Source organism: Coenobita brevimanus, chromosome 31 (assembly GCF_032717465.1).
Source record: "Coenobita brevimanus isolate Jiangsu-jjx chromosome 31, ASM3271746v2, whole genome shotgun sequence".
NCBI lineage: Eukaryota > Metazoa > Arthropoda > Malacostraca > Decapoda > Coenobitidae > Coenobita > Coenobita brevimanus.
Window position 1 is genome coordinate 6248613 of NC_136984.1, and position 17451 is coordinate 6266063.

General features: G+C 42.5%; 1 protein-coding gene across 1 annotated transcript in view; it reads right to left on the reverse strand.

Moving 5' to 3' along the window:
* Window positions 1-17451, reverse strand: part of LOC145395413 (DNA polymerase delta catalytic subunit-like) — a 138202-nt gene that overhangs the window by 45490 nt on the left and 75261 nt on the right. The window contains exons 16-21 of the mRNA XM_080269016.1: window positions 10302-10403; window positions 9835-9930; window positions 6751-6888; window positions 5784-5956; window positions 3989-4238; window positions 1832-1961 (exon numbers count right to left, since the gene is read on the reverse strand). Coding sequence (XP_080125142.1) covers window positions 1832-1961; window positions 3989-4238; window positions 5784-5956; window positions 6751-6888; window positions 9835-9930; window positions 10302-10403 — 889 coding nt within the window. The remainder of the gene's footprint in view (window positions 1-1831; window positions 1962-3988; window positions 4239-5783; window positions 5957-6750; window positions 6889-9834; window positions 9931-10301; window positions 10404-17451) is intronic.

Sequence of the window (17451 nt, forward strand, 5' to 3'; positions counted from 1 at the left end):
TTCGACAAATTCAGTATCACATCTGATAATAAAGAGAGTACCGGTTTATGCAACAACGAAATCGAATAACCAGATTAATTGGTATGAGGTATAGCTAAATCGGCTGTAGAACTCGAGGAGACTTGGGACGTTCCTCGTGAGCTACAGTCTAGTCTCTCTTTCGGAAGGAAATCAATTAATATTCTGTGGCAAAGTCAGTGGACCGACCAGGCAATTCCATCAGTCAAAAGGATCATATGTGACTGGTCCAGTTCCTCCCGAGGAAACAGACTTGAGGAGGTCGCTTTAGCCCGCCTCTGCATGAATATCACCCTACTAACACATACATATATTAACGGATAATTTCCACCGCATTGTACGACCTGTGACGCGGTTTTATCTGTTAGTCACATCCTTTTGTACTGCAGTAGGTATGCTGGGGAACGTACTTCTCTGGCTGCCTACTGTAGGACAAATGCGCTCCCTTTCACACTTGATTCTGTCTTGGGTGATGGGGACGTTGGTGTGACTAATAAATTGATGACTTTCCTGAAAGAGACCAGACTGCTCAGAGAGCTGTGATTTATTTTATGAACTTGGTTGTGGTTTCCTTATTTATTATATCTCTCTCTCTCTCTTTTTTTTTATATAGGGATATGGTTTTTGTACACATGTAAATGTCAATACACTTTAATAGATTTGTGAACCACAGGAGGAGGTTACATTTATAAATGTGTATTTTTTCTCTTTTGTTCAGGACCAGTAATTGTTCTTTTTATATATTTTTTACATAAATTTGATAAGAATTTGATTATTTTGTAGTAGTATAGTAATGAGTCTACATGTGATGTATAGATGGAAGTATTTGTCCTGGTACTATCCATGTATACTGATGTATTCTTCATTACTTTTTGTGTTTCATAATCATGAATAATAACTTAATATTGGTATGAAATAGATGCAAATATTTCATATCATTATTTTGACTTTCATGATTATCGATTCTTGTCGGCCACTAAGCCCCCCCCAAAAATAAAAAGTGTTTCCGATTTCGTAAATAATATGATACGTGTGTGATTCGTGTATAATAGGTTCGTGTATAATAATGTTCATGTATAATAAATTCGTCCATAATATTATGATTCAGGTATAATGCGATATGAAATCAGACACACTGTTGACAGGTGGGTTGCCAGGGTAGAATAACGACAACCTCAGAGTCATACGCCGGGACTATAGGAGAGTGTATGGGAGTGAGGTGCAAGTGGAGTTACGTGGAAAGACTAACAAATTAGAAAGTGATGGAGAGTTGTAGTGTGGATGTGGATGTGACAGAAAGCGTTTGGAGAAATACACTGAGGTGGTGTGGCCATGTGCAGAGAATCGAGAGCGAGAGACTAACTAGGAGTGTTTGTGAATGAGGCGGGGGGGGGGGTAGAGGTAGGAGGAGACCGAGAATGAGATGGAGGGATGGAATAGAGAGGCATGGAGTGAGAGACTAACTAGGAGAGTGTGCTAGGTGAAGGAGGGGGGGGGGGAACCAAGGATGAGATGGAGGGATGAAGTGGAGAGGTATGGAGAGTGGGACTGAGGAGGAACGGGAAGAATGGAATAGAGGGGTATATGAGAGAGAGGGATGTAAGTTCGGGGGTAGTGAAATGGCAGGGCACAGAGTGACATAGAGACGATTTACTTGTGGCCATTCCTTGCAGGTTTAAAGTGTCTGGCTAGAGGAATAAGCAGATGGAAAGATAGATGCATAGGTAGATAGATAAATAGGTAGAGAGAGAGAGAGAGTGACAAGAGTAAAGAGAAGATGATATGAAAACTAACAAGGACACCAATGACTCACTCAGCAGCTGACTCTCGGCTTTCTCCCCTATGATGGGCTCAAAGATCCTAAGGAGAGGTTTGCTGAGCTGGTTGGTGAGGTAATATTCGTAGTCCAGCGGAAGGGTGTTTTCAAGAACGTAGATGGGGTCCTGGGAGGGGGGTTAGAGGTTGGTTATCATCATCATCAGCACCATCATCATCATCAACACCATCATTATCATCATTACCATTCATCATCATCACCATCACCATCATCATCATCATCATCATCAAAATCACTGTTACTATCATCATTATCACCCCAGTCACTGCTGTCATCATTATCATTCCTGCCATCATCACTGTCATCATCATCAGTCATTACTACTGTCATCATCATCATCATCATTCTTGTCTTCATCGTTGTCATATATCATCATCAACTCTGCTGTTGTCAACAGCATCATTTTCGTCTTCAACATTGTCATGTATCATCATCATCATCACCATAATCATCATTGCTACTGTCATCGATGTTGTCAAATATCATCATCATCATCATCATAATCTTCATCATCATCATAACTGTCATCACCATCATCATCAGTAATAGCATGTTCATAACCCTACTTTCCCACTCGATCATCATCATAGTACTTGCTCCTGTTTTCATCATCACCGCTACTGTCATCATCATCATCAGTGCTACGGTCATCATCATCACTACCACGTTCCTAACCCTATTTTCACACTCAGTAATGGGTTAGGTAGGATCCAGAAACCATAGAAAGAAAGCACAGAATTAAAAGAATTGTCAAAACAGCCTAAAAGGAATCTATCTATATACCTAGGCTGCTTCCCCCTAAGAAAGGGAGGTAGCCGAGACAGGACGACACACTCCCAATTTACTCATCCACACAAACACAATCATTCGTATCTTAGCGCCAAGGGAGAAGGGACAGATCCTCACTGCACCAGACCACACGAGGGTCAACTGCGCTGTGCAATCAGCGACATCAGCAGCAGGGCCAGACAGCAGAGCTGGTTTACCCCTGCCACATCATAATAGACCCATCCCCTTACCCACACCTGACCCGATCAGCTGATCCGACCAAAAGCGGGATAATATTCCCATGGCTGCGTCATCATTAATTCATTCACAGATTCTCTCCAATCATATCTATCACGCACAGCCACTCTTCTTTGCTCAACAGACATCTCTCTCGCATGCAACACTCTCTTAACACTGTCCATCCATCATCACTCATCATCATCATCACCATATTTATCAGTGATCATCACCATCCTCATCGCCACCACCTTTATCAATCATCATCATCATCCCCATCCCCATCAACATGGCCATTAATCAATCATGAATCATCAGTCATCATCAGCATCACTATCCTCATCATCATCATCATCAATCAATCATTTATCATCATCACTGCCATCACCATCATCACCATCCTTCTCCTCCTCCTCCTTCTCATCATCATCATCACAATCCTTCTCTTCATCTTCATCATCACCATCACCACCACCATCATTACAATCATTAATTCTAAGAGGTATGGTTAGGCCAGAGTTAAAGAATAAGGAAAGATAAAGCATACAAGTGGAAGAATTGACACACGTGGCTGGTGAAATGGACCAAAGAATCATTCACTCATCAATCGACATTAATGTCAACATCCCTACACCTAACATGCATACCCATCTACACATATACATAACACACCCACCCACATACACATTATACACACTTCACAACCATTTGACACGATTTCACCAACTATAAAAATGAGAATGGGATGCTGTCCTTCTGTATCTGTTTATACCTACTTCATCTATTCATTTCAGAAGTGCTTGTGATTTAAAGTGGATTTGTGTCTAATGCATATATGGTAAGAGCTATATTCTGTGGGCTGTTTATCTGGGAATGTTTGTGTGTGTGTGTGTGTGTGTGTGTGTGTGTGTGTGTGTGTGTGTGTGTGTGTGTGTGTGTGTGTGTGTGTGTGTGTGTGTGTGTGTGTGTGAGAGAGAGAGAGAGAGAGAGAGAGAGAGAGAGATCTTGCCTGTCATCTGGAGAGGTTACCCCTCCTAATCTAACCTTTCCTAGTCTAACCTAACCTACCCTTCCCTAATCTACCCCTCTCTAATCTTTGCTAGGCTAATGTACTCTAACAAAACCCACTTCAGCCTTCTCATATGCCGGGGTCCCCTTAGCCCCAGCAATGATGACAAACGGCACACGATCACCAAGCTTGGGTGCACTGTCTGGGTCCCGCTTCCTCATCTTGCTGGCCAGCTCTACGTGTGCTTGTTTGGCTGTGTACTCTGTCTTGGTGAGCTCCTTTGTGATCACCAGCTGGGAGATGTCAATGCGATTACAGAGCAGGTCAGAGATGGTCTGTTTGGCATAAGCAACTGCTTCTGATGGATTCCTTGAGGAGAAAAAACACAGGAAATGTTTTAAAAAGCAAGCAAAGAGACACAGAAGGTCGGAGATGGTCTTCTGGCATAGGCAACTGCATCTGATGGGCTCCTGAGAGAGAAAAGAAGCAGAGTATGTTTTTAAAAGTACATTGAGAGTGGCACAGAAGGTCCGAGATGGTTTGTTTGATACACACAACTGCTCGTGATGGGTTCCTGGGGGAGAAAAACGCAGAGAAATGTTAAAAGTATGATAAGGGCCACACAGAAGGTCAGAGATGGTATTTTGGCATAAGGAACTGCTCCTGATTGAATTCTGAGGTGAAAAACACAGGTCATTATTTTAAAAGTATTGTAAGACTCACACAGGCCAGAGATGGTTTGTTTGGCATATGTAACTGCTCCTGATGGATTCCCGGCAGAAAAAACACAGGATATGTTTTTACAAGTACATTAAGAGTGGCACAGAAGACTCGCACAGAAGGTCAGAGATGGTTTATTTGGCATACGCAACCGCTCTTGTTGGGTTCCTGGGAGAGAAGTAAAAACTCAGGATATGTTTTTCCAAGTACAGCAAGAGTAGGGACAAATGCACCAGATGAATCACCACTTCTTCCATACAACTGAATCGGTAGATAGGCGGCCTGCAGTCCTAATGAATCCAAGATCGAATCCCGGCTGGGGCAGTGAACAGTTTAAGGATTTGAATTTCCTAAAAAGCTGACTTTCCTGATCTACCAGATGACCCGCCGACATGTCGTAAAAATACCCCCGCTAATACCAATACACCAGTCTTATATGAGACTGCCCTAGCATGTATTCAATATGGACGGTGGGTGTTAGCGCCGAAGTGGTGACATGTGGAGGTGTAGGAGGACTACTGGGCCTTGGGATAGGTCACTGCCCCCGAGAAATAGGCCGTGCAGCCTTTGCCCAGAAAAAAACTAGTAATACACAATGGGAAAAACTGGCAAATCATCTTAAAGGGAATCAATGGAACTTTACCATGCTATTTTTCTGTAATGTGGACTTGATAGTAAAAAATGAATCCCCCAAAGGGTAATCTTATAACAAGACCTTCTGTACCGTATCTCTCATTAAGCATCTACAGACAGGTGTTGATGAGGTTGCAGAAAAAGGATCAACAGAGCTTCAGTAAACAATTCTTCTGTAAAATACTGTGGATTAAAAAGAAAAAAAAAAATCTACCTTTCTATCTACAGTTAGATGACTCAATCCCATTGAGGAAGGCCACAAACAGTTTGCCTCCATGTTGCCCTGTTCCCTGCCATTTTGCTGCTTTCCCCCCAACATACATCACCCTCTTTCATATACCTTTCTTCTCCATCTCTCCATCTCATCCTCATCTCTCCCTCCCTCTTCTCCTTTCCACCTCACTCACATACACTCTCCTAGTTAGTCTCCATCTCATCCTCCCACTCTCCCTTCCACCTGACTCCATACACTCTCCTAGTCAGTCTTTCACTCTCCATCCTCCATGTCATCCATCATCAAATAAATAAGTCAACATGTAACAATAACCTACTGTACTGTACCTTTTAATCAGGATCTTCTGCAGACAGGTGTTGATGAGGTTGGCCACAATGGGTGCGTTATCCCGGCGGACGGTTTCGATACCCTTGCAGTCCATCTTGTCGTGAATCTCAGGTCTGGTGAAGGACACACCGGCATAGCGTTTTTTGTTGATCAGCAGGTATGGGAAGTACACCTGGGAGAAACAGTTTGCCGAATGGAACCGGATATTGAATAAGAAGTACACTTTGACCAGGGAAGTGTACTAAATGGTAGTGAATATGAGAAATAAAGAGTCTATCTTCCTAAAGCCAGATGCTTTAATTCCATAAGGGGAGGCCACAAACAAATTGCCTCCATGTCACCCTGTCCCCTGCCATTTCACTGCCCTTCTCCCACCTTACAACTCCCTCTCTCATATACCTCTCTACTCCATCCCTCCATCTCATTCACAGTCTTTCCCTACCTCTCACCACTTCCACCTCACTCACATGCACTCTCCTGGTTAGTTTCTGATTCTCCATACCTCTCCATTCCATCCTTCCATTTTATCCTCGGTCTCCCCCTCCCTCTCCTTCTCCCCCCTCATACACATATACTTTCCTACTTAGTCACTCACTCTCAATCCTTTCAACATGAGAATAACTATACTCTATCCACTTTAACTTGGACTAAAACTGCAATCTGTCTATTCTGAAAGCTGTGTTATAACAAGAGATTAACAATAGAATATACTGCTAGTCACAAAGATGTGCTGTACCTAGTTAAAGAAAAGTAAGCTACTGAAGAAAATTTGTGCCAAGGGAGGTTCAATAATAACCAGTGGCTGAAGTTACCAGATGCAGTGAATTGGAGCTGGAGAGTATGAAATGACCAGACAGACAGACAGACAGACACTCACACACACAACTCCCCCCTACACATACACAAAAATCACCCCCCCCCCCCCCCCCACACACACACACAAATCCCCCCTCCCCACTACCATACCTTCTCAATCTCAAGTTTGATAGGTTTGACAAACTTCTCAGTGACATAATTTGCCGCCTCCCGCCCCAGCTTCATCGCCTCCTTCACTGTGTCCACCCCAAACTTTACCATCACTGAGTCTGTGTCGCCGTAGATTACCTGCACATGGGGAGAAATGTAGTTCATCATTATCATTGTCACTGTCACCATCATCACCTCTTCTGCCCAATTACAGTAATCCCTTGATTAACTGGACGGTCCATATATAGTCATGCTCTGTGTCTGTTCATTAGGCCTTGGGTCTATTATAACCATATCCGGATTTATCTGTCCATAACTGGACATAAAAGTTCCGGCTTCGGCTGCCAGCCAGCCTACAAAGTAAAAAAAAAAGTCTGCTCTCTGGCTCACTGGCCTCTCTGACAACATGCAGGTAATAGACCGTAACCCACAAGCTGGGTGAGAATGGCTGTACAGATCCCTACCATATGGTCGAAATCACCCGGTCACCCTAATCACCAGCAACATTCTGGCAGTGCTTGAGGAAAACAGAGCATAGCCCACAAGCTGAAGTAAAATGGCTGTATGAGTCTTTACCGACTACCGAAAGTTCTCCAGCCGACCGGATCAACGGGAACATACCACCCTCGGAGGAATAACACAGAGCCTAACCCACCAGCAGGGCAAAAGCACCCGTCCGCCCCCCCACCGAACAGTGAAAATCCCGTGGCATCCCTCACCTCTCCCCTCCCCCCGTCCCTCCTCCATGCCTCCCCATGCTCACCACTGCCCTCTTTTTCTCCCTCCCTCTCCCTCAGTCCTCCCCCACCCGTGTGTCGCCTACCATCCCTGCATGAGTTTTTTTTTTTTTTTTTTTTTTGCAGTTTATTCAAATACTATTGGTCGTATCAAATTCCGAAAAGGCCGCCAGAAAGCTCAAGAAATTCGGCATCTAGACATGTGCTCAACTCTTGCATGGTACGAGGAAAATTTTGCCCTACAATGTTGGTAATTTATTTGAAGGTATTATTTACTCTCCAACAAGTTCACTCTCACAGTTTTTTTGTACTTTTATTCATCATTTTTCTGTGTTTTATTAGCCTAGCTTATGGTATAACCACCAGCAAAGATGATGGAATACAATTTATACCAATACAACCAATTTCCAGGGGGTATATTGAAATTGAAAGAAAATTTTTTTCTTAGTGCCACGGAGTCAGCCATTACTCTTGCTGTCTGAGAAGCTTTTTGAATTCCTGAGAGATTAGAATATGGCAACCGTCATCTTCATTGATATTTCTGTGGACTTTTGTTGTTTAGATATTGCTTTCATAGTGTATAGCATTACCCTGGATATTCCCATGTGTGTTTTGCTGTCCAAATACAGCTGAAAGACTGGAGAACACTGCCAAAATTAGGAGGGGTACTGTACAGTATAGGCAGGATATTTGTGGATTTTTGTTGCTTATGCATTGTTTCCTTAGTGTCTAACATTACACTGGATATTCCCATGTGTGTTATGATGTCTAAATACTTCTGAAAGACAGCAGAACACTGCCAAAATTAGGAGGGGTACTGTACATACTGTTTTTTTTTTTTTTTTTGTTTATGCATTGCATTCTTAGTGTTCAGAATTATATTGCATACTGCAGTGTTTGCTCTCTCTAAAAACAACCGAAAGACCTCAGAACACTGCCCAAATTAGGAGGGGTACTGTACATATTGGTAGGGTTTTGCATGTTTTTTTTTTATGCTCTGTTTTCTTAGTGTTTAGGATTATACTACTAATTCCAATGTGTGTTTTGATGTCTAAGAAGAGCCAAATATCGCAGAACACTGCCAAAATTAGGAGGGGTACTGTACATATAAGTAGGGTATGAGTACAGTAGAGGTTATTGCTCTGTATCCGGACAGTGCCTGTATCTGGTCATGCTTTTGATTCTAATATGATGGATAATCAAAGGATTACTGTATATAAAGAAAGACGACCCATTTACCATCATCATCATCATCATCACCGCTTTTTCCCAGCCCCACTTCCAGCACATGTTTCCCAGACAACAAAACTCCTCCACACACTCAAGAGACTCACCATCAAAATCAATCCCTTCATGCCTGACAGTCTCCACATGTTGTCCCCGACAAACCACACACACAAAATCAGCATTACCTCGCAGTTTACCTCCAATACCACTACATCTCTTATGCACCCACTCATCACAAACACTGCATTACCTCGCAGTCTACCTCTAATACCACTACATCTCTTATGCACCCACTCATCACAAACACTGCATTACCACGCAGTCTACCTCTAATACCAGTACATCTCTTAGGCATCCACTTATCACAAATACTGCATGATCTCACAGTCTGCCTCTGATACCACTACATCTCTTAAGCACACACTTATCCTATCATGCCTGACAATCTCCACATGCTCTCCCCGACACAATGCACACAGGAAATCAGCATAATCTCACAGTCTGCCTCTAATGCCACTACATCTCTTATGCACCAACTTACCAAAAACAAAGCTAACCTCTTTTTCCAAATGCAGAAAGAGAAAGAGAAGGCATTTACCATCATCATCATTATCACTCAAATCTCACGTTCCCACATAAGAATAAGGTAATGAAAGTTCCAGAAAGCATCGTTAGAATATTCCTTTTTTTTTTTTTTGTCTGTATTTGGATGGGAGAGCTGCTTGGTTACTATCTATTGCCAGATACCATAATCTCTTAAGGGGTGACCACAAACAAATCTCCTCCATGTTGCCCTGTCCTTCACCATTTCACTGTCCTCCCCCAACTGACACCCCCACCCCTCATATACCTCTCCACTCCATTCCTCCATCTCATCCTTGGTTACATGATATAATAATAATAATCCACCCATCCATCCATCATCCAATCCTGTGCTGCCCCATGAGGAACATAAGAGCCCTGGGCTAGCCAACTTGGTCCTAACATTTAAGATGAGAGTGAATAATAATAATAATAATAATAACAACAACAACAACAACAACAACAACAACAACAACAACAACAATAATAATAATAATAATAATAATAATAAATAACATCCTCACATATCAGTCCTCACCTCTGCATTGAATTTATATCCGTTCTCTATGGTGTATTTCTTCACCACCTCGTCTTTGGTGAACGCAATCATTTCTCGGCCAAATGCTGTCACACTCTGGTAGGGGTAAGGTGGTGGTTATATTACAAACAAGTACAGGATGGGCACATGACAGTCACTTCTTCATCATCACCATCAACATTTTGAATATTTACACTACCGCTATCATGACTATTCTCAGTATCATTATCATTTTGAATATTATACACTACTCTCATCACTTTCACTATCATCATCATTTTGAACATATATGATACTAATACCATCACTTCTCACTATTATCATCATCATTTTGAACACTGACACTATTAATATCATCACTTATCATTATCATCATCATCATCACCATTAACATCACTCATTTAGCAATACAACTGCCATCAGTGATTATAGTCGACACTCTTCCTCTATGTACTAAAATGGCCTACCTGTGATATCTCGAGGCAGGGCAGCTTTCCCACTCGTGAACCAGTAAACCCATACACAGAGTTGGCAGATTTTTTCAGGGCCAACTGTCGAACATCCAACACCTGCGAGAAATATAATAAAGGTGAAGGTGAGGGCAGACTGCGAGTAAAAAATGTTATTTTCAACATAAAAACAAGTTGTGTGATTAAATATGTAAGCACTTGGGTCCATATTAAAACTGACATCACAAAGGTGTGAATGAGTCCTTGGTTCGTTTTTACTAGCTAATACAGTAAACCCTCACTATAACAGGCCCTGCTATAGAAGATACTGGATTAAACAGACACGACAAAGCCCACTGAACTTCTGTCAGCTGTAACGAACAATTTCCATTAAATGGGGCACAATGGATGGCAATACATTTGTTTCCTACCCATATTTATTCCAAACTGGCCTGAAATTGCCCTCTCCCTATCATGATTCCATAACTGAAATAACAAACTACACCGATACTCTTCTAGTCATTAAGATATGCAATGGCAAGGATGTGAAACAAGCTACAAAATGACAAAATTACAGGCCAGATAAGTGTAAATTGGGCAAACAATAATTTACATTTTTAGTACTAGAATATGTTACTGTACTCATGTATTTTCAAACATGTTACTTGGGGAAGATGTCATGTGCTGGAGTTGAAGCTGGAGCTAGCTTTGTGGGTAGGGTAAGGAGTGGTTAGAAAAAGTTCAAGAAGCTGTTGCCTCTCCTGACACTGAGAGAGATTTCCCTCCGTGCTGTGGGAACTTTGTATGCGGCATGTGTTAGAAATGTAATGCTGTATGGTAGTGTGACGTGGACAGTAAAGGTTCAGGATATTTGCTGTCTCAAATGAACAAAAATGGCAATGATTAGGTGGATGTGTAGTGTGTCCTTGAATGCGAGGCCTGGAGGGACTAAGTTTATAATGGAGGAGTTGACAGGAAGGATGTGACTGGAGTGCTAGTAGTAAAAGTAGTTGTTCCCTAGGCAGTCTGGCCGAACAGTCCCGAGTCCCTAAGGAAGGCCAAGGCAGGGACAGGGCTTTCCCACAGAGCTCTCAAGGAGTGTATGTTGTGTTGTTGGTGCAGGCAATTGTATGCACTGCAGTCTTCCATAATATGCTTAGTAGTATGGGGTTCTGTGTTGCATCCTGGACAGGCGTCAGCAGTGGAGTAATTCAGCCTCTTCAGATAACTCAAGAGGGGTGGATGATGCCCACATTTCAGCCTGGCCAAGTGAACCCTGTCCTCACGAGAGAGGTAGGATTCATATGGGTGGATATCAGGAGGTCATGCATGCAGCTGTGTGTAGTGTTTATGTGACTGAATGGAGCAGCGAGTGATTTGAGCATGTTATATGCTTCTGGAAGCTAGTTTGAGGTGGGCAAGGGGGGACAGATGGCAGTATTTGTCAGCTGTGCTGGGTGTTGTTTTAATGTTCCTTGGTGTGTGTGTGAATGTGCTGCCATGTAGTGTAGTGGATGGTGTGGGTTTGTGGAGACTGCAGCAAGAATTTGTGTGCCTCTCATGTCTAGATGATTTTTGACCTTGAGGACTTTGATTTCTCGGTGTAGGTGGTCTGTGGGTGTACTAGCTGTGCAGTTTGTGACTATTTTTTAGAGTCTTATTCTGTATGATCTGTAGAGTGTTGTAGTGTGTTTTAATAAGATTAGAAGCCCACACAGGGCTTGCATAAATCGTCACTGAACGTATGTATTGTTTGTATACTGTGGTGGTGGTTTCTCTGTTGTGTCCAAATGTTGTATGGGCAAGTGACCTTAGGGTGCTAAGTCTTGGTGTTATTTATTTATTTTTTTGAATGTTTGTGATGTGTTGTTTAAATGACAAAGATGTATTGTGTGTTACACCAAGGATTTTGTGTGGGGAGGGGTAGGGAGTGTTGTTTATGATGAAATATGGAATGTGTCTGAGTTTTGCTGGCCGGTTTGTGGGAAGAGTCACTGCAGATTTGGCTGGGGATATTGTGAGTCTGTTTGTGGTGAACTGTTCAAGTAGTGTGTTCAGGAATTTTGGAGAATGTGTGTGGCTGTGTTTGCTTTATGGTATGTATATGTAAGTGTTATGTCATCTGTGTAGGAAGCTATGTGTATCTGTGGTGTGTGGGGTGAAGGTATGTCGTGCATGGATTGGTTTAAGAGTGTAGGTGACAAAACAGATCCTTGAGGGACGCTGTTTGTGAGGTTTCTGATATTCGATGACTGACCAGCAAATGTTACTTGTGCACATCTGCCATGCTAAATAGTTTGCTTGCCATTGTGCATATTTGTGTTAAATATTTTGTTTGTGAGGTTGTGGCAGGGGATGGCATCAAAAGCTTTGCTAATGTCTTTTGCGACTAGGGGTATTCTGTGTTGTGGCCCAGCTGAATTGATGCCATCAAAAACTCTGTGTAAGGTCTGAACGAAAAGTGTTTGTGGAGTGTAGCGGCCTAAAACAGTATTGTGAGGGGGCTAAAGAGATGTAAAGTGTATGTAATTACAATACCAGCTGTTCAGTGACTTTGGAGGAGATGCAGAGGAGTATGATGGGGTGGTATGAGGAACGTAACATGGGGTCTTTGTTGGGTTTGGGGATAATGATAGTGCCATGCTTCCAGATGTTAGGTATTATGTTGTGTGGGTAGCTGTAGTTTGATACGTTGGTGTGTGCTTTTATGCCTTGTGGTCCAAGGTGTTTAAGTTGAATGTTGCTTATGTTGTCTGGGCCACAGGCAGATGAGTGCTTAAGGTTGTTAATGATGTGGTCCATCTGTTTGTAAGTGAAAGGTGCGAAGTCTGGTTCTGTGGGGAACTGTCTCTTGCATCAGATGACAAGTCGGTTGTCGTGATGGGAGTTTAGGTGGCTGACTTGTGAAAAGTGATTGATGAGAGTGTTTGCTTGTTGTTTATTGGAGGGTGTGGTGTCTGTTGTTGTGATGGCAGTGTGTGATTGTATAGTATTGCTGCTGGAGAATGTGACGCTGTTTTGTGTTTTGTAGAATTTGCTGGTGTTTGTTTTGTGATGAAGTGTTTGGAGATAATTATTCCAATTTAGTGTTTGGTGCTCTGACACTTTATTGTTTATTTGAATGTTGAGTTCTTGTATTCGTTGTACGGTGTCTTGTATATGGAATGTTGGGGAGTGTTGTAGTGTGTTGCGTTGACTGATGAGACCTTGAATTTCTGGTGTGAAGTTGGGGTTGTGTCTCCTTCTGTTGCCTGTAGGGATGTGTCTTTTGTCTATTTTGAATAACTGTACTGAAACTGTGCATGGCTGTGTTGATGTTTGTGATGAGGTACTGTTTAATGTTTCCAAGTGTTGTTCTGTTTCAGTTGTGAAGGCCTCCCAGTTGGCTCTTATAATTACTGTAGTGTATCTGTGTCTGAGGCCCACTGGGGTGATTCTGGTTTTGGTAGTGATGATGATTGGGAGGTGGTCATAGTCAAGTGTTTTGACCACTCTCCTGGACGTTGTGGGGGCGAGGTTTGGGGAGCAAAAGGTGACGTCTGTGATTGATGGAAGGAAGAGGGCTTGGTGTAGGATATGGGTATGTTGATGGAGATGGCTGAGGATGAAAAGATTATCTGTTTGGGAATGTAGTACCATCCCTCTCCGTGTCAGTGTTTTTGACATGCCAGGCACACTTTGGCGTTGAAATCACCACCCAGGATGATGTTGGGTATGTTAGTGATGTGATGTATTTGAAGAAAGTAATTGTTTGGTACTGTGGGGGATGATTGGGGGTGGGGATGTATGTATCGACAATTGTTATGCATAATTTGTTACAAGTGTTCTTTTAATTGATTGTATTTCTGTTGTGGTGTCATGTGAAGGCAGAAGTGATGCTGCATGTGCATTAGTATCTGAAAGTTGATGGATTGGTGTAACAGGGTGATGGGTCCACCACCACTGCCGTCGGCCCGATCTTGTCTGATGGTGGTGAAATTATGAATTGTAGGTGTTTTTTTTTGTGTGTGTGTTTGTTCTTCATTGTTGTGTTTCTTGTAAAATGACAATGTGTATGTTTTGTTGTTTGATGAATTGTGTGTTTTTGTTTTTGCCATCTATGTTTAACTGAAGAATGTTAATGTTGTGTGTACGATGTCTATTGGGTGCTACAGCACTAGGGAGAGGTAGGGGTGTGAGTGGAGAGGAAGGGGTAGGAGAAGGTTGTGACAGAGATAAGGGTTGGGGGGAATTAGATTGGGGTGGAATGGGAGGGGTGTAGTACTGTTATGATGAGGAGGGGTAGACTGAGATGATTTGAGCATGTGGAAAGGGTGGGGGATGACAACTGGGTGCAAAAACTGAGAGGTGTTAACACTGGGGCTAGAGTTGCAAGAGGTAAATCGAAAAAGACCTGAGACGAAGTTGGGACAAAAGTCACGGAAGGTGACCTCAGAGATAAGGGACTGAATAAGGAAGCTACCAGAGATCGAGCAGCATGGGGAACAGCCACTGGGTGACCAAGGCCAATGAATGCAAGCATGTTGAAACCTTAATAAACAAAACACAAATGAAACAAATGTGCTTGAAATCCCAACTGGAAGGGGAAGAGGGGCCACAGATATAACTGACTATCAGATTTATCGGATCTGGTTCTTCCCCAGTTAATTCAATATAGTCAGGGTCTACTGCAATTACTGATGTATGGAATTCGGAACAGATCTGACCTTCATGTATCATTACTGACTTCACTCAGTAATGTGGGATCCAGGCTGGTTACTTCTAACAACTAAATTTTTTCCATTAAAAAAAAAAAAATAGAAACTATAGTCATTCTTAATAAAAAATTAATCTACCTATTTGTCTATCTATAGCCTGACACCTTAACCCGCCACGTCCCGTTGACGTATATATACGTCCGAACATTTTGTCACTGTGAGTCCCGATGACGTATATAAACGCGACGCAATTGCAAGGTCTGTCCTTTGCACATTTTCAAATTTTGCACATGATTTTTGGTACTTATACACGGGACACCTTCCTTTACAAGATGCCAGGCAGGGACAGTGCATTACCCTGCATGACCTCACTGCCCCGCACGCCATTGTCTTGGCAATTCACCTGTTACCAGTGACCTGGCCAGTAAAGACATTTCATGCCACGGTACGAAATTCAAGGCCAGAGTGATTCCCAAATCGATGAGAATGTGGAGGACAAAGTTGACATAGCATTAGAGGAAGAAACAGTCAGAAATGATGATCAGGTAATGTCACCAAAAAAGGTCAGGTATGTTGATGTGTTTGGTGAGTGAAAAAATGCTTATATTGCCTATATTACTGTGTGAAAACCAATATACTCTTGTATTACATATAAATTCGTACCAAATAAATAAATAAATACCGTTTATGAGTGGTGTGGAATAGTTACCCTCCCATAGAACTTGTTTTCTTTGGAGCCAGCCTGATAGAAAACCCAGTAAGGTAAGGGGTACTGATACATGGATTCAGTATTTTAAACCTCAGGTGAGCGATTTCTCTATGAATTTTCAATGTTTTTCACCAAAAGCAGAGGTTTGAGCCCAGATTTTTTTTTTTTTCCAAACTTGGTCGGGATTGGGGGGAGTCAGTGGTGGAAAATCGGTCGGGATGGGGAGGGTTAATCCTGTGAAGGGTGGCCACAAACAAATCGCCTCAATGTCACCCTGTCCTCTAGCATTTTGCTGCCCTTCCCCTAGCTCATCCCTTTCTCACAAACAAATAAACAATTCAAAGCACTTTAGTACATAGAGTCGTGATCATAAATAATCACATATACTCCTGTACTCCATGCCCCAGGCTTGCTCCTTTATGCATGGCAAGTCATACTGGTGTAAGAGGGGCTGAGAGGGAGGGGCCAGAGAAGGAAAAGTGGTTGGGGAGACGAATGATGTTGCTGGGGTGGAGTGATGGATGGAAAGGAGGGTAGGTAGGGGAAGAAGAATGAAACGCGAAGTGGCTAGTGGCCACATATTTTGTCTATTTTCCTTCATTCAGAGCATAATATAAAGGAGTTAATATTCGAGAGATAATGCTGCATTACACCCTGTATAATGGCGTCAGATAACAAGCTTTCGATAGATGGTAATATCAAGGGCTGGCTCATGTGAGATATGACAGATCAAATATTAGTGCAGAGGCTACGAAATTGTGTAGGACCAGACTGTCAATGTGTGAAAGCCAGAGAACGAGAGGACAAGGGCCCGCCTCCTCCAGCACACCAAGGAAGAATGGGAGCTTTTCAAATGAAACCAGCAAACCATCAAAAACATTGTTTCCTCGGTCATGTGAACAATAGCAAGAAAATATTGAGGCAGGAGGCCACTGGACCACTTACTAAGGCTTTCCTGGTTGCTTTGGCTTGACGAATGTAGGTAAACATTGACATATATATATTTTTGGAGTTTGAGTAGGATTTGTTTCATTTTCCTTCTAACAGATTATGAAAAATACCGTTATTATATCCACCCAGGCGCACAGACATCAAATTTATTTACCTTTTATGCACAATTATTTAAAATAACCTTTTCATATAGAGATGCCATAAAATAGCTGACATGATGGTGACTGCACCGTAGGGAGCGTATACCAAGAGGATGATCATATTTACTGTGGACACAGCCATGTCAAAGGCTGCAAATGGTATTTATTACAAGCACTGATTACATATAACTATAGAGGACATTTCTTACACAAACATTACGGAAGTCAAAGCCATCCAGATTCCATTCTGCATCCGAAGTCAAGATACACGGATAAACACAAATATCTGGCTCCGCACTAATGTTTGATCTGTTACGTCAGTATATTTCCCTCACGAGCCAGCCCTTGACAGCAGCACTTTGAAGAATGTTATCTGACCCAGCTGTACAAGGTGTAATGCAGCATTATCTAAGGAATATTAATTCCTTTTATATCATGCCCTGAATAGACAAATTATGTGCCACCACTTCGCATTTCATTCTCACTCCCTGCCTAACCTCCCTCCCTCCCTCACCCCCCCCCCGCACCATCACTCCTCCCCCCACCCACCTTTCCTTCTCTCTCTCTGGCCCCTCCCTCTCAGCCCCTCTTACTCCAGTATGTCTTGCCGTGCATGAAGGAGCCAGCCTGAGGCAAGGGGTACAGGAGGATAGGTGATTATTTATGACCAC